Source organism: Rhynchophorus ferrugineus, unplaced genomic scaffold (genome assembly GCF_030347505.1).
Source record: "Rhynchophorus ferrugineus isolate W39M unplaced genomic scaffold, kcgeb_rfMv2 rfM1, whole genome shotgun sequence".
Classification (NCBI taxonomy): domain Eukaryota; kingdom Metazoa; phylum Arthropoda; class Insecta; order Coleoptera; family Curculionidae; genus Rhynchophorus; species Rhynchophorus ferrugineus.
In genome coordinates, this window is record NW_027472580.1 from 19,238,650 (window position 1) to 19,262,707 (window position 24,058).

General features: G+C 29.9%; 1 protein-coding gene across 2 annotated transcripts; it reads right to left on the minus strand.

Annotated features, from left to right (window-relative positions):
* Positions 1-7,019: 7,019 nt before the first annotated feature.
* Positions 7,020-21,600, minus strand: LOC143195907 (major royal jelly protein 9). Of its 2 annotated transcripts, none has more exons than XM_076403422.1 (8): positions 21,464-21,600; positions 21,178-21,381; positions 14,378-14,571; positions 14,233-14,328; positions 13,937-14,177; positions 10,533-10,696; positions 7,291-7,476; positions 7,020-7,231 (listed from the first exon to the last, which is right to left on the minus strand). In XM_076403422.1, exons 2-8 carry the CDS (start codon positions 21,377-21,379, stop codon positions 7,109-7,111), a joined length of 1,206 nt encoding a protein of 401 aa, XP_076259537.1. In that variant the 5' UTR covers positions 21,380-21,381; positions 21,464-21,600; the 3' UTR covers positions 7,020-7,108. The 2 variants fall into 2 exon arrangements, with proteins under 2 accessions (XP_076259537.1, XP_076259546.1); XM_076403431.1 differs by having other exon boundaries at positions 21,435-21,564.
* Positions 21,601-24,058: the final 2,458 nt, after the last annotated feature.

The following is a 24,058-nucleotide window of genomic DNA, read 5'->3' on the forward strand; positions in this document are numbered from 1 at the left end:
GGTTCACGAGTTTTTTCAATCTGATGGTTAGGTTTGATAGTTGTTCCATTTTATTTCCAACCTCTTAAAATGATTAGTCTTAAATTACTATTGTTAGTTCTTAACATACCGTTTGCTTATTTCTGTGTTTTATTACGGTATACTTTTGGCTAATATAGCACACCATCAATTAAATTAGTTAACACATTGTTACTAAAATTAATATCATTGTGTTGGACGTCGTGTCATGACAAGATAATAAATGGTTACTGATTATCATCCAAATCGACTTTTAGACCTTCGCAACGAAGGCCTTTTTAGTATTTTATCTATATAGTTTTGCTCATATCATTTTAAAATTAATCTTCTAAAATCCCTAGTTTTGTATTTTTATAGAACACATATTCCTTTGTTTCATAATACTAGGTTTTCCGTCAGGATATACTTATACATATACAAGTTATATTTTGTGAAAGAGTTTAGAAAAGAACAAAAATGTTATTTTATTTGAAAATATTATTTTACTTGTCGAATATCATAAGCTACTTGTTGAACAGTGATACAAAACGACACTGGCGATTGTTATCTATTAGAAAACTCACTGGTTAACCATTCAGGTAGTTTAGTACTAGGAGGAGTATATGATGTCTGGGTAATCAGAGCCTTATTACATAACACCTACTTCCTAATGAAGCAGACAAGGATTCATGTGGTCGTTATTCCGTCTAAACTGTTTATAGTTGTTATAAACATTAATTTTGATTGTCGATAGTATTTTTGTCCATTAGTATGCCTGTGAAGATCTTCGAAATGGCACCGTTTCTTCTATGGCACCCCTCTACTGAATGGTTTTCCAAATTTTGGTAACTCCAGATTCTAATAGTCTACGACTAAGAAAGTGAGCTATTGTAATCCACATTTGCTGGCCGTTCATCCTGAACTGTAAACTTCTATCCAAATTCCAATAGACTAATATTAACTCAGCAACTTCAGTCCGCCTTTGCTGGCCTTACACCTTGAATTTTAATGAATGTGCGCAAGAATCTACGAACTAGGGGTGTTCCTGAAAGCTTGAATGTTTTTGACGATTTTTTATAATTTGCATCATCGTTCAAAAATAAAGGTTGAACTCACATCTAGTGACGATTTAGTCACACAATGTGTCATAAAATAATCCTGCAACATTAGCGTTTGTTTAGTTTCGTAATATATTTCGAAGTATGAAGAAAGTTTTGGATGACAATTTAGTTTAAATGTTTTGTTTGATTTTATTGTAATGTTTTAGCAGTTGAGTACACTAATTCTCATATGTACATAAATCTCAACTAAATTATCTATGTCCATTCAATTCAATTCAATTCAATGTCATTACTCCTATAAAAGCAAATTGGTACATTTTTAACATTTAGTAAATACAATATATTAAAGCAAGAAAATGCAAAACAAATAGGAATAGAAAATTAAAAAAATGAGCAACAAGCAACGAGCAATCGTTACAAGTGGTCAGTTTGACAAATAATCTAGAATATCTATGTTAGATTTGCTAGTAGTACCCCACAGTTCAATGCCATATGTCCAAATGGGCCTAAGTATCGACTTATACAGCAAAATCTTGTTATCTAATGATAATTTAGATTTACGCCCTTTCAGCCAATAGATTTGGTTTAGTTTAGCCCCAAGCTGTTTGCCTGTTGTTACTATATGATTTCTCCATGTCAAATGTCGATCGAAATGCACTCCCAGATATTTAACGTTGTCTGCTTGCGAAAGTTCATGATTATTCAACTTTAGTGAGGGACATGTTCTTCTACCTACCAAAGGTGAATGTCACATCGGTAGATTTTATGTTATTTGCTTTGACGGTTCCTATAAATGAGCACTACACTAAGAAGCCCATATAGCTAAGAAGACGATGGATACAATCAAACTAGTGACATGGAGTTTTGAATATGTATGATGGACTTATAGGTCGTCTGGTCTGAACTGAGATATTTTTTCTTTCAATATATACAAGCCGTGAAAGAAAATACCATTTTCTCACTACGCGAAATCAACAACATGTTTTACAACTGTATAGGGAAGTATTAATAAATTATGAATATTTAGATTACAGTTATTTTTGTTATAGTTATTTATTACTTTTTAAAATTCCTATTTTACATCAAATACTGTGGTTAAAACCCACTTCTTTTCAGTAGGAACCTTTAATATTTCGTATATACTATATCTACGGTCTAGTAGTTTCTTTATGAGCAAATCATGCTCCCTCTATTGACCTTTGATGTAATAACATACATTATTGAGTACTACTATTTTAGTATCGTTATAAAAATAATCACAATTTCTCCTCTAAACCGTCATCTTCATGTATACTTCATGGCCGTTTTTAAAATAATCGAATTCAATTTGTACAATTTTGCGAACGTACGATGTTGAAAAATAGCGGAAACAATGAATTATTTACAATGATTCGTAATAGTGCAATATCGCAAAAGGTGTTTGCAATACAACGATAAAAAATAATGCAAAACATTTCAATAAAGCAATATATTTTTCATATCCATTTTTGGAATTTTTGAAAGAGGTTAGAGAAAATCGGATCATTTGGTTTAACACCAATAAATTGTATAAACAATAAATAAACCAAAAAACACTAACTTACTATTTATTTAAATATATTTAAACTTTTTAGAAAGCATTGTTTGGATTCACTTGAACACGCAAACATTTTTGAATGAAGCTGAACCATCAGCGGATGAATACTGATTGTATGTGAACTTACAAAAGGACCAGTGGCACGTTTATTTTACAGTATGGCAATGCTCATTCGTATATTATAATGTTCTTGAAAATACACAGGAGGTTTTGAATCAGACATTTGCCAGATATTATCCTTTCAATGCAGTCATTATATTAACACACTCCAAGGAATGCGCGTTTAGATAGAAATAGATATAATTAATAGAAAATTATATTATAATTATAAATAAAAGAATAGATAGAAATCTTCAAATAAATACTATGATACATATTATTCATTACTATAATAAGGCACCCACAAATTAATTTGAACCTTTGTTTCAATGCTGTTTATGGGATGATAAGGCTACGCTTTATCAAGAAACTAAAACCCCAAATAAATATATTATGATGATACTCAATTTATTGAGCATTGTATAGAGTTATTAATAAAATTAAAATATATCTGAAACATTTTCTGAATCCAGATATTTCAAACTTTTTAGTGAGCCATGTATAATCAATTCAAAGTTTTTTTTATACATACGTCATCAAGATGTTTAGTATATTGCCTATATTTTAGAATCAGACAATATTGTTCTTCTCATTTTATACTAGTTAATAAGAGACATTATGCTGTTTGATTAGTTCGAACGTGAAATCCATAGAGAAATAGAGATTTAACTTAATAGGAAATTTTGGCGAAATGTTTTGCGACGTCCAACATGTAGATGGCGCTACGTTTAACATATTACTTGTTTTATTCGCTCGTTTTATTTTCAATGTGCCCTATATTGAGAACAGTGGTTAGCTTTTTATAACGTTTATACATTAAATTATTATTTTATTTTATGACTATATACAAGTCGGTAGTTGAAATGCATTCCAGTTCTAGGAAGTGTTGTGTGCCGGGATGCATAGATAGGGAGGAAATGCATCAACGTTTTCCGTTGGAAAAGCGATCTTTAAGAAAAGAGTAGAAAACATTAAAAATCCTAAGCTGGTTGGGTTAAACATGAAACAGATTTATGATCGTTACCATGTGAGACATTTTTGTGATACATTTAAACTTTCCTTTAAGTACTTATGAACAATTTAGTGATGCTGAAAATAATACCACGAGCCCAGAATATGTACAAATGGAAGTGGATCAAAATCAAAATTATAAAGAAAGTAAATTGAAGGAGTCAGTCACATTTCTGTTCATAATTATTACCATTAATTTCTAAACTGTTTTACTATATTTGTAGTGCCTACTTCCATCGTTCCAGGCTCACAACCAGGGTGTTCGAAGCAAGTATCATCGACATTTGAACAAACTGCAGAAGGTAATGGTGAAGTTTGTATTCATTCAGCCAGTATGTTCCTTTCTGCTCATTCTTACTGTTAATTACTTGACTCTATAACTTCAGTCCAGATGTTCCTATAAGAGCAAACAAAATTTTGCGTCGTACCGTAGTGTACATCTCAGGTTATTTAGTAAACATTTTATATCAAGTCTAAATTTTGTTTACATACAATTGTGAATAAATCAGTAGACCCACAAATTGAGACTGATTTTGTAGAGGCAAGACAATATCTCGTGCCCCAGACACTAATAAAATTGTTTTATTATACTGTTCAGTAGGTCTTTGAGGTATTTTTTTTATTCAGCGGTTTTGCTACGTGGATAAAATAACAAAATTAAAATAAAAATGTTTAAAAAAAGTAAATTTAAAACCCTTGAATTGTACATTCCATAATAATCTTTCAGATAAAATATTAAAAGTACTGACGGAGACATGGAAGAGATAATTTTGATTTGCAATGCACCAAAGTGTTTTGCTTTTGGTATTATATATATGTATATAATATTTATATTTTATAGATATATTTATTTTTATATTATATTGATATTTTGTAGATAAATTTACATTATAAATTTATATTTATTGTTATAGATTATATTTATATATATTTTTTATATATATTTATACTTTCAATGACTTTCAAAATATGAATTAAGTTTTGAAGAGACTATGCCAAAAATGTATCTATTTCAATATGCTACTAGGTAATAAATTAAATGTTTTATTGCGTTTTTTGCAATATACTTTTTTTAGAAATAAGCCCGAAAAAATGTATACAGTAGATCAGATGGCTGAACAAAATGGTCACATATTGTTACGACTTCCTGCCTATCACAGTATATTCAATCCAATCGAGTTGACATGTGGAGAAATATATTCCATCAAGAGCTGTTTGGATATATGGAAGGAAACATTGTTGACCATAACACCTTCAGTTTAAAATCGACAATACATACAGTGGAGGAAATTGATAAATATTGGAATCATGAAAATGCTTTAGACAGATTGGAAATTAACAGTTTAGTGATTGACTTGAACAATGATTCGGAAAGTTACAGTCACTAAAGGAATCTTGTTGTGCAATACTGGAAATTCCCGAGACAGTGTGATGAGAATGACAACTAAAGGTATACACTTAATTAATAGAGTACGAGTATAACTGTAGAAAATGGTAGTGTAGGGTGTGAAAGATTTGTATGGATAGATATGATTGTTATTATTCAGAATTAAATATGAGCATTAGGTTAGAATCTATGAGAAGAGGATGAATACTAACTGTTTTGTAGATATGGTAATTCAATAGGCAGAAGTCAGTGATTAATTTTATCTAGAATAGTGTTCACAGGTAGTAGCAAAATAAATAAAAAATACAGTGATATATACAGACTAAGTAAAAAGGTAAATTTGCTCTCTAATGAAAGTAAGTTACATTATTTTAATATATTATTGTTAATTAGGTGAATTGGGCTTCCAAGGGGATATCACTACATAAAAAACGGGAAAAGAAGATCAATGAAAATGTACATATAATAAAACAACTCTAACACCCAAACTATTTTCTATGTCTTTCGATTTGATAGGTCAAAGATAAAATAAACTGAAACTCAGAGTTGATGTGGCAACATTGCGTCGTTTTGTCGTCACAAATTTGGATGACGTACGTATGTGGAAAATAACATTGAATAGACTAGAGATACACATGCTTAGGTTTTTTTATAGTTTGCTGGACTTGAGGGAAGCTTTTAACAAGATTGTAGTAGAATTAGACTAGATATTTTAGAACAAGAGTTAAAACATATTGCTTGGCTGAGATGTCATTATTCAATCAATTTATAGTTCAGCAAGATGTAATTCCTATTTGTAATTTAAATAGTATTTTGTTAAATAGTAATGATTTATTGCAATGAAATAATTAAGCACTATTTATTGATATTCTTTATCTTTAGTACAAGATAATGTTTTTTGAGGCTGCTAGATATATAGAAGAGTAAGTATATAATAAGAAACTTATGTTTATTATTAGAGAATGGAGGTTCTAACTTGAAATTACATTTATATGTTTCTTTACAGATTATTTACAGATAACTCAGCCTGTCCAATCAGTTTCGTTTCAGGTTGGATCAAACAATAAGGGCTTTATTTTTATTGAAATGCAGTGGCAGAGGATAAAAGCTGTTATCGATTATATTCTGCTTGCCTTCTAGAAGAATATTAATGCAGATACTGAATAAGGTTCCTTTTTGTTGCTGTAGTAGTAAACTCTAATTTTGGTTGTTAGTTCAGAAACTTGAGTGTATAGACCGAACTATAGTTGTCATATTTGATGAAATGTACCTTAATTTAGGTAGGTTGTTAATTTAGTTGTTTTGTTTGTTTTAGGTTTTAAATAGTAGAGAGAAGAAAGTATCAGTTGATTACGTGTTTTGTTTAGTGGAGATATCTCTGTGATTACATCAATTTCAATAAAATATATTTAAACATAATTTTTTTTTATTATTCCAGTAAAATTAAAAGATTTTTTTTAATTTCTCTCTAAATTTTACTATAAATTTTTAAATTTCCCGCTCAAATTTTTAAAATTCCCTAAATATTTTTATTTCCGCTAAATATTTTTATATTTATTTTTAAATTTCCCTCCATAACTAACAGTTATACGGCGCAAGCGTAAGCGGTGATTCCGGGAGTAACTTAGAACCTATTTTATTTTAACATAGGAGTTGCGTTTCTAAGTTTCTTTATTTTATGGTCTAGACGATACAATGGTTAGAACGAAAACGAGCCAAAGAATTAGCTTCAAAACGGTAACAAAATGTCGAACATGATGGTGTTTAACCTAAATCGGGATCCAAATTGGACTATTATTAGTAGAAGCTTTAGTTTTATGTAAAATTTATAGATTTCTATCTACATTTGATTTAAAATGCGGAGATGAAAATGTAAAATAAAATCCAATTTGCACTACTAACATATTTATTTAATCTCAATAATTAATATTGATTAATATATCGTACATATATAAGAATAATATTACTGAATCAATTTCATAAATCTCTATAGAATAACCTGAAATTTATTTGAGAGTTGTTCAAATTCCCTGTAGCATATCGTTGTATAGATGTAGCAAATATCCATAATTGTTCCTGACCTTGTTTTCCTAGCGATACCTAAATTAAAGACCAATTCTGTTAAAAAACGCCTGGAAATTTATTTAAGGTTCCATTACCTTAAGTCCACTTGGGAATTGCATGGTTTTTTGGTTATTGCCGATTATTTTCCAGAACTTCCTCCTATACGGATACTTTATATTCCAGGAAACTACCTCTACAGAATTAATCAATGAAAAATAGAGGTTTCCCCATTTGTCAAAAGCCTGTGGTGCCGATTGTTCACCCCTCTCATTTGGTAGAGTCTGTACATTTTAATTTGTTAATTAAATTATTAAAACAATAAAAATAATATTAATTCAAAATTATTGATTGATTTATAATTGATTAAAATATAATAAGTAATTTTTAAAGATCTAGTGATTTGGACTAAATTTTGAGATTTTGGCACTGGCAAGAAAGACATGAAGCAAGATTATAGGGAGCGATATGAAAATAGGATTCACTGAACTGTGGCCAATAAGTAACTTGCTTTTGCTGATTTGTGATAATTTGCATCTTCGTTCAAAAATAAAGGTTGAACTCACATATCTAGTGACGATTTACTCACACAGTGTATTACAAAATAATCCTATAGCATTAGCGTTTGTTTAGTTTCGTAATATCTTTCGAAGTATGAAGAAAATCTTGGATGACAATTTAGTTTAAATGTGTTGTTTGATTTTTTTGTGATGTTTTCATGGAAATACGGCAGTTTAGCAGTTGAGTACACTAAAAAATTCTCGTGTGTACATAAATCTCAATTAAATTATCTATGTCAATAATTAAATGTCATTACTCCCATAAAAGCAAATTGGTACATTATTAACATTTAGTAAATACAATATATTAAAGCAAGGAAATGCAAAACAAATGGGAACTGAAAATTCGAAGAAATGAGCAACAAGCACCAAGCAACGGTTACAAGTGGCCAGTGTGACAAATAATGCAGAATAAGGATAAGATAGAAATAAACTACTTTTATGCGATAAATGAATCAGAAGATAATAAATATGAAAGGTGAGGATTATAAAAATCCTTTTAAAACTGTAAATGTGCATCTTTAGTTCATGAAAACTGCGTATGATCCGTCATAGTTCAATACAATCTTGAATATAAACTAAGCCGGTGAAGTGAGAATGTCATAAAGTAATTATACCACCGTTAGTTTTGAAAGTACAGTGTGATGAAAAATGCAGTGGTGCATAACATTAATAATTTATATTCAATAGATAATATTTCAATATTTGTAATAACTTGTGAAGTTATATAAACTATGTATTTTTAAGGAAAAGTTTTTTAGAAAAGACCGGAAGTGATAAATCTTATTCCATGTAGTAATTTAAGGAATTTGGATATTATGCGGATTTTATTTTCACAGGCTATTAATTTTGAGATAAAATTAAAAATTGAAGAAATGAGATAAAAAGACGACATGTGGTATACAAATTCTTGGTTGATGGTGTGACAATTATCTATTATAATAAACTAGTCATAAACATTATAAAGATATTTGTATAGATGTATGGTGTTTTAAAGAAAACCTAAAAATAAACCATAATAAAACAATTATAATAGAATACATTTGAAAATTGGAAACTAAATTACAGAAAATGTAAATGTAGGAAAGAAGTCGATTAAATTATTACACATTTCATAATACTTAAGATGTATTTGTTGTTTTAACTTTTAAATTTGGTAATCAGTGAGCTAATAACAAATTATATTGAAATTTGAGTTTCATGGATCAAAAATACTTTGTACACAGAGAACATAAATGTAATATAATTTAATGTCTAATCATAATAAATCCAGGATATATCGATGTATTCTATCTATATCAGAATATAGAGGTAATATTCCAATTGAAAAGTCCCCGTCCTGACGCATAGATGGCTTTACTAGAATTAAATCCATATATTTTTTAGTCAGTCCTAACCCTCAAAAGTTGAGTGTATAAATTTAAAAGCTGTCGCTTCCTTAGTGAATTATAGCATTTTAAGTGAAACAGCTTTTGTTATTGTGAAAAAAATGCATAAAAAAGAATTTCGCGTGTTGATAATATATTGCTTTTTGAAAGAAAAAAATACAGTTGAAGCAAAAACTTGGCTAGATGTCAAGTTTTCGGACACCGCCCCAGGAAAATCAACTATCAAGGATTAGTATGCTAAGTTTAGACATGGTGAAATGAGCACTGAAGACGGTGAACGCAGTGGACGCCCAAAAGAGATTGTTACCGAACAAAACATTTAGAAAATCCACAAAATGATTTTGAATAACCGTAAATTGAAATTGAATGAAATAGCAGACACTCTAAAGATATTAACTGAACGTGTATATCATATCATTCACGAATATTTGGGTATGAGAAAGCTCTGTGAAAAGTGAGTGCCGGGCAAGCTCACTTTCGACCAAAAACAACGACGATGATTCGGAGCAATGTTTGAGGATGATCAAGCGTAATAAACCCGAGTTTTTGCGTTGATACGTGACAATGGATAAAATTGCTCCATCATTTCACTCCGAAGTCCAATCGACAGTCATCCGACTGCACACGATGAACCCGCTCCAAAGTATGGGAAAGCGTAGCAGTCGGCTGGCAAGGTTATGGCGTCTGTATATTGGAATGCGCATTGAATAATTTTCATTGAGTACTTTGAAAAAGGAATGACCATCAACAGCGACTATTACATAGCGTTATTGGACCATTTGAAGGATGAAAACGCCGAAAAAATGGCCGCATTTGAAGAAAAAGAAAGTGCTGCTTCTCCAAGATAATGCACACTGTCCCAAGTCAGTGAAAACGATGGCAAAAATCCATGAATTGGGCTTCGAATTGCTTCCTCATCCACCGTATTCTCCAGATCTGGCGCCCAGAGACTATTTCCTGTTCTCAGATCTCAAAAAAATGCTCGCTGGGAAGAAATTTTTGTCGGTGTGAAGAGGTGATCGCCGAAACTGAGGCCTAATTTGAAGCAAAGGACAAATCGTACTACAAAAATGCTATCGAAAATGTGGATGTTCGCTATAATCAGTGTATGACATTTAACGGGAATTATGTTGAATAAAAAAAACTAATTTTGCCAAAATGGGTTTTACTATAGTAGGCCGGGGACTGTTCAATTGATCTGTTATTTTCGGCAATATATATCGCTGATTAAAATACATGCAAGCATCTAATATAAAAGGCACTCCTTGATTAAGCATTAATGCGATGAGGCATGATTTGAAGAATGAAGAGTAATAAAAAAAATAAAAAAGGTATGGGTACATGGGTAAAATCTATGTTAATGTAAAATTAATATAATAAAATAGTCCTTACATTAAATATTTGGGGGTCATTCACTCTGTTTCTAAGATAGTCTGTATATACCCAATTTTCCGTATTACCATTTAACGAATGATAATATAGTCTTCTGCTTTTCCCATTAAAAACAGGAGACAACGCTAGGCCCAAAACTCCGTCGTTGAATGAAAAAGAGAGACCTGAAAGAAAAAAATATTACGAAATCAATATCACGGAAATCGTGAGTTTATAAACGGTTATGGTTCATAAAAATATTTTTTCCGATGAAGTGTAAATTAGTTATTAGTAAACATTAATATTTATAAGTTTCGTCGCTTATTATCATCATATTTTTACCGGTATTATAATTGTTCGTGTTTAAGACCCATCGATTATTTCAAACAATTTTCACAATCGTAAAATTCAAATATATTAAGTATATAACGTAATTGGTACGGCTTTTTCCTTTCAGCTTAAAATGTCACTTAAAATAAAAAGTTATTTCAAGATATGATGTAGTTCCGAAAGACAAATTTACTGTACTGACAACAGTAGTAGTACTAGCAGACATAGTAGTATTCAATACGAATTCAATACCAACAAGGTTTCAATGCTTCTAATAATTTTTTCAATGTATTTATGGCTGTAACGATTCTAGAAGTGGTGATCGGAGAACTCCAAAGACTTGAAAATTGAACGCTAATTCAACAAATGATGGCGGCTCAGCAAAAAGTCAACTAAACAGATATTTCAGTTCATTTCGAATACAACTTTTATTGAACTCTACTGACATTCAAATCTTACCACGAATTACAACTATATTATTACATCATTGCCCTTGATTTTATTTTGAGACAAATGGAATAATGGAGAATATTTTTCTTCAATAATGAGGAGCACCGAGACTATTTCAAATTGGACCCTGAAGAAGGGCTGTGGGGGCATAACTTTTGCTAAATCAGCATAGCAGATTACGTTATTGAAAATGAATGTTCTTCAGTAGTTAATGAAAAAGTTGCGCACGTCAAGTTTATTTTACCGTAGATTGAGTGTATTAAAACTCATTCACCAATGTTTGCTGGCAAAATTCAAATCAATCAGCCAACACAAATACGTCAAAGCAATATCAGAATATTGTCTCCATTGAAAGTGAAATATTAAAAAAAAAATTATTGCACCAAGAAACCACGTGATATATATATTTTCTTCTTTATAACATACAGTTGTCTGCATGGATAAACTTGAGTAAAGGCCGCTTATTCAAATGACGAGAGATCGTAACTTAGGTCGTATTGGTCGTCAAATAGTATTTTTATATAATCAGATATTAAAAGCCATTGAAGTAAGTATCGCAAGATAAGAAATTAACCATTATCAAAAAAAAATTATAAGAACTTTGAAGGAAGTGTTACAAGATACCAATATTTTATAAATAGTGGGAAGCTGTCGAAATTTCTTAAATACTAGCTGATTGTTAATAATGATATTAATGTTTAATGTTAAATTCGATACAGTTTTCCGTAGGGTTTTATAAATAACTCAATTTTGTGTATACAGACGCCAATCAAGGAACGCTAAAACTATATTTTCCACCTTCATGACATTTGTTGTTTGATCAAGGGATTTTTTGGTGAAGCTCATTGTCGGTTTTGGTCTCAACGATAAAAAAATTGGTGATATTGATCCAATGACAAAGAATGGATCGAAGAAGCAAATCAGTTCGAAAACAATGAATTGCAAGACCTATTGAAAGTCTACGTAAACTATTATAGTAGTTCAATATAACTTGGCTGGTACACAGTTTCCAAAATATTGTCAAAGTTTTTCCAAGCAACTAACAAGACTATGGAGTTATTGCAGAAGTTGAACGGACTGATGCAATACGACTGATCTTCAAATATATAATTTTTTTAAACGTTTCACTTCAAATAAGTATAACTGTGTTGCCAGAAGATATTTTCTAGCACAATGCATACAAATACATTCACCGAGGTTTAACAGACGTACATGTTTTGAGAAGAAATGAAAATTGTAATATGCACAATTACAATAAGACTAATTATAAGCGTTTAAGAGATTATAACTTAGTGAATCTTGCTTCGAGGCATGAGAATGAACCTATACAAGGTACATCTCATCTAGGAGCTCAAAGCTAATAATAGTTACTGACAGCCATATAAGTTCAAGTATTATAATAACTTCAATGTATAATTGTCGACGAAACTAAAACAGTTACAGCTACTAAAACAACAAAATTGGGTGTGAAGGAGGTAGAAACAGATAAGCAAGATGGAAAAGACAAAAGGTAATATTGGTAGTTTGGTAGGATATTAGTTTTATAAATTAATTAATAGGTATAAATTAAAAAAAAACAATAATATTACATCACGCCAATTAAAACTAATAATATATCTTCACTGGGTATCCCTGAATTGTTATATCATTTTTCGTGATTTCCACTAATCTTTATTATATAATAGAGTAAAAATATACTTTACTAAGTTATAAATGCAAAGGGTGAACAGTACTTACTGACACTATTACATTGTACCAATTATCTCTACCAATTATTATTTTTTTATACAATTCTATTTTAATAATAATTTTGTTCTTACAGCTTTAAGATTTAAAGGAAAAAAAAAGAGAAATGATTATGAAGAAAATTAATTTTAGATGACATCCGATAACTCATCTTTTTATATGAGTATAGCAAATTTTTCATCAAGTATTTCGCATCTTCCGTTAATTAATTTGAAGAAAGTTGGAAGACAATGAACTGCAAGATGAAAACAAAGTCTCTCAATTCATTTACGATGGCTTGACAGTTGATTAGTCGACTGTTTCTAGACGTAGAAGATGAAAAGTGGCTCAACTATGACAATCTTGAGAGCAAAAAGTTCGACTTAATAAGGATTAGTTTAAGAGAGCCATTCGCATTGACATCAAAGCGGAATATACATGACCATAAAGTTTTGTCTGGCTCTGAATTTGGTTGGATCAGCAAGGTGTAGTGTATTACCACTTGCTGCGCGTGAAACAGATTTAAACCTTTACTGCAGATGTATATAGATATCAAATTAATAAAATGGACGACAGATTATCGCAAGAAAGATCAGCAATAGCGAATAGATAAATACAGAGTCATCCTCTTGCATAGGCTCGGCCACAGGTTGCAAGAGTTGTAAAGGATATTCAGCATTCATTCAGAATTCAACATCATTAAGGAAGGTTGCACGTGGAATGAGAATTGCTGAAGTACTCAGCTTAGTCATCAGACTTAACGCCTCCTGACTTATTAAAATATATGTAAGTATACAGAATATTATATAATATTACAGGTTAGAGAAAGAAATATGATTAGGTGAATTAATGCCTTATAATTTTATGTCTCTATTTTTAATACTTTATTTCGAGAAGATATAAATATTGAAGGGTGTTACCTTCAATAACCATCGTTGTATAATTCTCATTATAATTAAAGCTTGGATGTCTGTAGGACCACGCTTGGTTCTGTTCTAAACTATACACTAGCAGGCTTCCATTTACGTCAGCTCCATACAACCAAGCTTTCTCACAAATCGATACATTTCCAATTGTTTCGAGCTCCACTGCAGGTGTCACATAAGTTGTTCTGTTGCGATGTATATCAAAAGGTATTTCGTATTTATGTAACAGTTCGTCCTAGAACCAATTACAAGACTGCAGTTTTGTTTCAATATAATGTTTAGTCATTTACCGTGTCCGCGTTGAATATAAGAATTTGTGGTGGACACCACTGGTCATCACCCACTACGCCCGAATCTAACACCCACAATCGATTGCATTCATCCACCTAAAAAAGTTAACTAGATAATTATTTTTAAAATATTTGAAAGTTTTACCCATGTACGGAACACCGATACTAATCGGTAGAAGTTGCATTGTTCCAGATTTACGTGCCATGACCATGATGGATAAGGCTTCAGCAAGTTGTTACCATCGCGTACGGTGTTGCTTACGATACCAAATGTGGCGGGGATGGCACCAACGCTGAATCTGGGTATAGAAATGAAGACCCTCTCTATTGATTGATTTCCTGTAATAAATATATTTCCTATATAATAATAATAATAAATGGAGACTTGCTCTTGAAGTCAGTCGGTCCAAGGACTGTAAGGGAAATTACAGGTAAAACATTTGGAAAACTGAAAAGTTTCCTGGTGACTGGACTGGATAACTGGAAAATATATAAGTTCTTGGTGATATTCAAATTTATATCAGAAATAAGTTAGTTGTATCTTAAAATCAGATGATCAATTCTTATAAATGTATTTTATAGGCAGTACGGATCCGAATTGTTACGTGCCTTGTTCACAGTGAATTGAACTATTGTTCAAGAACCACAAAGATTCCTTCATAAGAACAATAACTTCAAAATAGCATTGGACTGGATGGTATCTGATATAAGCAATAACAGTGTGATCTGACCTAATAAAATATCCGGTAACTGTGAAACACGTGATAATTATTATTGTCTGACAAAATTTGCAAGGTAAATGCAGCTAATGAATTCACCGGATCACATGATATTTAATAAAATACTTTTCCGAAACATTTTAGCAAACGCAAATAATAAAAAAGGGTATTTAATTATTTGTCGAATTTCTTATTTAAATTCTAAAAAGTTAATATCAAATTATGGTATATTATAAAAATTAAAAACAGGTAATACAAAATAAACAAATAAAAATCTAATATTCGCACCTTTAGCTTTGAAAAAACGACGTTTGAACAAAACAAAATTTAAAACCGAAAATTACTGAAAGTCACGGAAACCAACAAACATGCAATGAAGCAAAAATTATAGCCTTGTAAAAAAACCACATAATGTTTCTTTCTAAAATAAACTGCTTCGTAAGAGTCCAATTTTTGAGTTTTCCCGAATTGTGACTTTTTAATATAATGACATTAATATAATATTCACATTATACACATAAAATTATCCTGTGAGTTCTCCATAATTTGTCCAGATGCATTAGGAGCTTGTTAAATTATCCACACATTTATCTTTCAAATATTCTGGCATTCCTAGACAAAATCATAATTCCAAATCAAAATCCAGAGCAGTATCAGCATATTATAAGATCAGTTAAAAATTTATTTTAGTGAGTGAAAATCCTACATAATCCAACCAAACCTATAATCCAGAGGTGGATCTAATATTTTATACTTCTGGTCAAGTCAAAAAATGGTCAGTTACTGTTAGCATGTTATTTACTCTATCTCTTGGATCCTGAGTACTAATGAGAGTTTTTATCTCATTTCATTAAGTTTATCTTATCAAGTCGATGAGGCTATTTATACCTTTGATGATTTTGGTTATTATTTACCAGTGAGTGTTGTAATTTTTTTAAAATATTAAGCTTTTTAGAATCTCTTGGTATTTGGCTGCCAATTTTGATTTGAATAGTAGTAGTGAATTCAGTACTTTTTACTATCGATTGTTTCAGTCGCTATTTTTTTTTCGACTGCTTTTATGACTGTTTCAGTCGACTGTTTTCAGTCGATATTTTCGGTCCGACTCATTTTGTTACTATTTACTATCTGAAACCGATACTTTACTTTCGTCGTACTTTTAGTTACTATTTTTGGCTCTACTTGTTTCAGTCGACTGATTTTTAGCATTCTAGTTCTGTCGTCCAGCCGTGACCTTGACAAAAATTTACCCAGTTTAGTTTATGCTTACATAGATTTATATGTAATATATGTAGTTTTATGATTTTTTTTGGTAGTTTGCTTGTAAAAAACAATATACTGTATATTAATACTATAGCATTTTCATACAATTTTGATACGATATTTTTCATATATATATATTTATATATATATATATATATATATATATATATATATATATATATAAGAGTAAGTAATATAAAATAAGAGTTTTCCATATAGTATTGAGCTTAGTTTTCCATTGCATTTTTTACACCTGTCAGATACTTTCAGAATTGTATTCCACATACAGGTTTTGGTCTCAATGATACAATATAATTTAAACGTGACAATTTTGAAGTTAATGAGAAAAAATGGCCTGGATCAGATAATGGAACTGGACGAAACTCAGCGAGAACATTTAAAAAATCATCAGACATCTTATTAGTTGATGAATCAGCTGTTTCTGGATCTATATATGCTATATAATGGTTACCACACGAAATTAGTTGGAAATACCATTTCAAATCTTTGCAGCATAGTTGTTTAATTGCTTAGCAGATAAAAATAAAGCTTAATTCATGGTTATAAAGTCTTGCTTTATATATGGAGGTGTATATAGCGAGATGGTAAAACCCAATGGAACCGTTACTTCAGATGTTTTCCGACGTTAATTGTATACACTGATTGAACTACGTTTTGTTGCAAAAAAATCTTTTACATCACAACTCTGGGCCACTCGTTGCAATATTTGTGAAGAATGCACTGCTGTAGCTCGAATAGAAAATGCCGAAATGCTGAAGAAGTGCGAAAATGGTTTGAAGATTCGATCGTTGCCAAACCAAAGTGGTACGTACTTTTGACACAGTATCATTGTGTTGTGAAAGAGTTTGGAAAACATGTTGAAAAGTAGATATTGTAGAGGTATAGTTAGATATAATAGCAATTTACTTAACGGATGCCCGATTCTTGAAGCAAAATAAGCTAAATACCTTGGCATACATCTCGATGGTAGGTTAAATTGGACATCATGTTAGAGAAGAAGCAAAGCAGATTAGATTCAAAATTAAGCAACTGTACTGTTTAGTGGGAATATACTCTCAGCTTGACTTAAAATCAAAGACATTGGTTTATCAGTCAATTATAAACCCATTTTAGACCTCCAGGGTGCAACTGTAGGGTTTCACAAATACATCAAACCAACTAGTAATTTAACGCGCCCAAAACAAAGTTCTGCGATTAATTATCAATGCTTATTACTACGTAACTAACGAGGACCTCGAAATCAAATATATATACGAAAAGATCCAAGATGTCGACTTAAAACATGAAATAACGTTGCAAAATCACAATAACATGACAACATTATCGCTATTGGACCATACACAGGAAATCCACGCGAACCAAACACCACCAACTAACATAGTATAGTTAGTAAGTGTTTTCTTAACTTTAGCTTAAGTAGTTTTATTTTACAATACATTCTGATGCATTAATCCCGTACTCGCCTTGTTTGTGTATTAATGCAAGTATAGCAGAATAATAGTAATACATTAACTTGAAAATTAAGATTGTGCTAAGAAAATTGAATCTAAGATGTAATTATTTAAAAAAAATATAGAAATTTATCTCAATAAACGTCCTAGATAGCAAAACTAAGATGACACTTAAAATTATACTCCTTTAGAAACATAAGTGGAAAAAACTTGAAACATTCAAATACATAAATATATTCTCTCTTTTTTTTATATATATTTTAAAGTCTCCTTTTACCAACTATGTGTTTATCTGGACTGGGCCTAAAGTTTAACCTGGGCTCCGAAAGACGGTCTTCAGCATTAAGCCCACCGACTGGCGAGTTACCCAGTCTGGTTACTGGCGTGACTGGGAACATTTTCCTTGTCGGATTTTACACTCTTGCTTAGAACATTCACAAGTTTTTTATCAGTCGCAAACATACATTTACAAACATGCCCCAGCAGGATTCGAACCCGCGGCTATCGCAACAGCCCATCGCCTTTGCCACTGCGCCACCAAAACGGCAAATAAATATATTCTCTTGTTATTTTTCATTTGAAATTATTTCTAAACGAACACAAAAACTAATAACAGGAGAATGGCTAGCTGAATTTTGAAGTTTCTTTGAAAAATGATTAAACACAATTGCGACAAAACAATAGATTAGGTAAAAAGTATAACCAAAAAAATTTAATTTACACCAACCAAACAATTTATATGCTACGGTTAAGATGGTTTATTATTTAAATCGAATAACTGTTAATATCAATTAGGCAATACTAAAAGAATAACGTAAACTAATTAATGAAAAGCCGAGAGATAGCTTAATGTTACAATATAACTTTTTAAATTATAAATGAATTATTTTTTAAAGGCCTGTTTTGGTTTAATTTAAATTTGTCCTTGTTATTTTGTCATTAATATTTAAGTAAATTAAATAAATATAATTTTATTCCTTTTATTTTATATTATATATTTGTGATATTAAGTTGTTCAATTAAAATTAATCAATTCAATTAAAATGAAGTGATTTTTGGTCAAGTTTGTTTTAAGGGTTAAAAAAATTTTTAGATGATCTATTATTTAAATCGAAATAATGTTAACATCAATTAGGCAATGACAAAAAGACGACGTGAGATAATTAATGAAAACCTGAGATATTTTAATGGTGTAATATTAATTTTTAGATTCATAAATTAATTTTTTTTGATGGTTTCTTTTAGTTTGACAGAAATTTGTCTTTCTTGCATCATACACTATGATGTTGTTAAATAGATAGTTTTAAATATTTTATATCTTATATATATTATTTGAAAAATTAAAAATATATTATGAGTTTTATGAGGTTAAAAATATAAAACCTATAATTGCAGTGAATATCTGGAAGATGAGAAGTCTATTGGGCATTGGATGGTAAATGAGAATCAAATAAGATGATATTTCTTTGAGTATCCTGTTAGAAAGTTTTGAGAAGTTGACAATGTGTTAAACTACTTTAATGTATCTATTATAGGAAAACTTTAATCGCGTTGTTTTTTATTAAAAATTTAAGAAATATTTATCCCAATTATTTAACAGTAAATTTAAAAATTCGATCATTTGAGTTGAAAACTGGTAAACATTATGATTGTTGAATCTGATGTGAAGGCCCTTTAAAAATAGCTATGTATAAAAAGTTGGTTTGGCGAACTGCTTGTGATATATTACATCTGACCATATCTTACGTGAAATAAACTATTAACAAATATATCGCCAAATATTTGGCTTGGTTAAAAGCGATTATTATTGTTAAACCGATAGCATCTTGTTAACAAACATATCTCTGAGAGAAAGACTGAGAGTCTGCAGGAACTTTATCTGAGAATGACACGAATAGGAGATTTAAAGGACAGTACGTAATAAGCATTTCCACGATATTTAACTTCATTTTTAACCGACTTCGAAAAAGGAGGAGGTTCTATGTTCAGCTCAATTTTTTTTTTTTCATTAATGTATGTTCGCCGATTTCTCCGTCAATTGTGGGCTGATTTTCAAAACTATTTTTTTATTCGAAAGAGTGCACTTTCGAGGTTGTCTCATTGGGGCCAAGTCAGGATCTTTTGGGGTAAGGGCGGAAATCGAATGAAGAGCTCGAATTTTAGAGGCACGTGCAAAGTTTTCATATATTTTATATATGTGTAAAATGTTATTGCTGAGCTGATGTGATGGAAAATTGGAAGTCGTTCAGTGCAAAAGCTATTTAGTTTGCTTTTTAAGCATTAAATATAACATATCAGACCTGGTAGAAATACTGTAGATAATTTTTGTTTATAGATAGTTTTTGTTTATTGTTGTTTAATTATTACAACGATTATTATGTACATATTTTATTTTCAATTGGATTTTTTTTGTCTTCTTCTAATTCAATTCAAAATATAATCATCAACAAATTGTGTTTTGGGTAGTTTATATTTTACAGTTTTACCAAATAATTAAACAGTTTTAGAACTATTTCTCAATTCCAAATTCCAATACAATGTCTCAAAAGTATATATTAGGAGATTCATATTTGGTTTTGTATCCGTTTGCGTTATAAATATTTTAAAACCTTGTTGAACTAATATGAAAATAAATAAATTGTCTTAACTCACTTAATTTTTTAAATTTATGTTTAAATTCATTTTTATTATATTAATTTAATAAGCAAAGTATATATTAAGGAATCTATACTCTTAGATTCTCTTAGATTAATAAAATTACTATATAAATTCTTTAATATATTTTTTGTAAATAATATATTGTCTTAATATTTTAGATAACATTATACTGGCTTAAAAGATATATCTTAGATATTTCAACTTACCAATTTAATTAAATTGTAATTTAAATACTTGTTTTAATACCAGGTTTAGTGAACTAAAATAAAATATTTTTTTATGTTTTTTATTTTGTGTTTAACCTGAGTTTAATTATATTAATTTAGTTAAAAATATTTGTCAAGTAACACGAATTAGTTTTTCTTGCTTTTCCTTTAATTTATAAGATATTTATAAAATTTTCAATTTATAGATTGAATCAATGTTTTCTTAATATTTCAAAAACAACGGCCTTTTGTATATCTGGTTTGGAACCTATAAAAAGAACATGTCACATTACCAATGGCTCTATATCTGTATTATTAGTTTGAAAGCTATTTCATGTATCATATCTTAAATTAATCTTTTAGTGCTTGTTGATGAGTATTGAAAATAAAATATTTTATAAATGCACTTATTTGTTAATTAATTGTTAAATAAATTCTTAGTTGCATTATATTTGTTAAAACAAGTTGTTTTAGGGGACTTGATTTTGATTTTCTCTTAGTTTAGTACAATTATTGATCTATTTTAAGCTATAATTCTCTAATTTGTTTATTTTTCAATTACATTTATTTTAGTTTTTGTTGATATTAAATTAATGTTTTTACCTACTAAATATAAAAATTACTTACTGCTATAGTAATATTGGGCATCCACTGCTTGAATATGTCCTATATCAAATGAGCCATTAGCTATAGCTGCAGCCCTTTCTTGTTCACTATTAAATACATAATCTACTTGCGACCACTGATATTTGATTCGTAAAGGTTTAATATAATTTGAAGCACTAGCGAGTGATATCAAAAAACTTGTCAGGATGACACGGGAGAACATATCTGAAATCAAAGCATTAATGTTTCGATTCAATTGAATTATCAAGATGTTTTACTGCGGTTTTTTCCGAACCTGCGGACTTACTTGTTCAGGCGAGTGCTGCACGTTTTCTTTTGTTATTCGCATTGTACATGCCTTTATATATTTGATGGGTTAATCTAATAATATAAAAAATAATGTTGGACATGAGACATAAATAATGTACCCGAGGCTCCTTTATCACTGCCGGCACATAGTTTTTTTAATTCTTATGCAAATATATGTACGAACTATGATAATATTAATTATTTCCATTTTCGTTATTTGTAAATCAATTATGTTGTGTAAATTGCTTTTGTTTAATTGAATATTAATTTAATTATTGATATATTTTTTTAGTGTTTATGTATTTGCATTATTATTAATAATAATTAAATTGCCGATGAACTGTACTCTATAGTCTATTCAAAATAACAGTAAACTCACGTCATGAATATGTTTAATGTATTGCCTGTCGCAATTTGTAAATTCGTTTTAGAATCAGACGATATTTTCCTTCTCATTTTATTTTAATTAAAAAGAGATATAATGTTGTCAGATACATTCGAACATGTAACCAAATTAGCCTACAAAATAGTCGGGTTGTCAAATGTCTGCAAAATTTTTGAAAATGTTTGTTATGGCAGACCTTGTTTTAACGCCTTGCTCGTTTTGATAACTTTGATATTATTACCGTTGCATATTATTACTCTAGTTAAAAATGCAGTAGCCATTAGGTAGAGTTATTTCAGTCAGTTATTTCGAACAGGAACGACATAATCGAAGTCTCCCTTGTCAGTAAAATATGTTAGAAAGGTAAGTTTTTTTTTGCTGTTAAATAACCATTGAGAGAGGTAAACATTTTTTAGCGGTTCTTATTGAATATATTTTTTTAGCATGCTGCAGCAGTAACTTGAATATCTGAAATAATGTAACACAATATAATCTTGAATTTACCGAAAAGGAATCGTCCTAATACGAAACGGGTGACAAATCAACTTGATGTTAGCTCTATCAGAGATCAAATATATGAAATGTATAGAAGAGTCAGTAATTTTTTAAATATAAACACAATTAAATACAATTATTTCAGAGCTATAGAAAGCTTAGAAATATATAGCTCTCTGAGAGATGTAGAACATGCCTTCATTTACTGTTGGGTAATATAGGATTTAAATGGTATAAACTTATCCCATAAGGAGATCTAATGGAAGTTCCAGATTGCTTTTAAAAGAATTTCCACTAAGTCCAATGGTGATTACGAGGGAGAAATGGTGGAACTGTGTTAAACAAGTTTTTTGAGATTTTTAAATTTAAATTAATTATATTAAATATTTGTCATCTATATATTAATCGCCTATATTCGACATATACGTGAATTCTAATAAATAATAATAACTACTAAATAATACAGACCAATTCTAATACGGTATATTATTCGACGTTTCTGTTGTACGTAAATCGAATACGAATACGGATTTATAATTGTATGTTGTGATGTATATTTGACAACGTTGTACCGTAAAATAACGGCAGAGAAATTTTAAGTTCTTACGTTTTGTAGTTGAAACGATATTAACACTGAAAGTGAGTGAATTAAGATATTATTAAAATTTTATTTAATTTTAGGAAAAAATATTAAACCAGTTACTGTTTTAGCTGGCTTGGTTAGCGCATTGTTGAAGGCGACAGGACGATTCACCTACTGTTGCTATTGTCGCGGGTTCGACTCCTGCTGGGGCGTCGTCGTACATTTATATTTGTGATTGTTTAATATTGGTGATTGTCCTAAGCAAGAGTAAAAAATCCGACAAGGAAAATGATCCCAGATAAGCCAGTAACCGGGCTGGGTAAGACCGGATCTCTGGGATGATTTCTAAGTTGGTCACTCGTCTGTTGGTAGGCTTAATGCCGAGGACCGTGGTACGTAGCCCACGTTAAAGAGTAGGTTCAGCTCAGATAAACCCTTGGTAAAAAGGATACTAAAATATATAAAAAAAGTTACTGATTTCAAGATTGAATAGTGAAATAAGCAGCAAAACGATTTAATTTTATTTCAAAATGTAGGTAAAGAAATTATTCTTTTATCAAACCGGCCTGTTTTTTTCTGAATTTATTGTTTTTTTTTAAAAGGTGGGTTGTCTAGGTGAGAAGATAAATATGTCTAAATATATATATATATATATATATATATATATATATATATATATATATATATAATTTCTCTGGATAGAACACATGGGAGTAATGGAAGAAATTATAAATTATTAATAGTAATTTTGTAAATATTTTACAAACCGCTGACAAATATTAAGGCATTTAACGATGAATGCAGTAAAATATATATACGACAATTTATTTTTGAACCTTTTATCAATCATTTTAGTGATTTACTTTATAGACCTAAGTTTTGTGAAGTCAATAGTTCATTTAAAGATTATAAGATTATATATATACAAAACTTTAAGGTTATTTCTGCATTGCATCTATTCTATAAATTCGGTATTGTTATAATTAATGTGCAAATACGTATTTAATATTTTAGATTTATGATAATAACATAAACATAAATAAAAATATATTTATATTTGATATTCTGAAGTTGCAGTTAAGAAAACAGAAATATATAACATAAACTATATGAGGCCGCATTGTACGCAA

Bases quoted from the DNA above. Each gene is read 5' to 3' on its own strand.
- LOC143195907 (XM_076403422.1), bottom strand. From the start codon at position 21,379: ATGTTCTCCCGTGTCATCCTGACAAGTTTTTTGATATCACTCGCTAGT. The intron at 10,697-13,936 runs GTAACACCCTTC...TTTTTCTTTCAG, and splicing joins TACAACGATGGTTATTGAAG to GTCTCTCTTTTTCATTCAAC. The intron at 7,232-7,290 runs GTAATGGAACCT...TCTTTAATTTAG, and splicing joins AATTCCCAAGTGGACTTAAG to GTATCGCTAGGAAAACAAGG.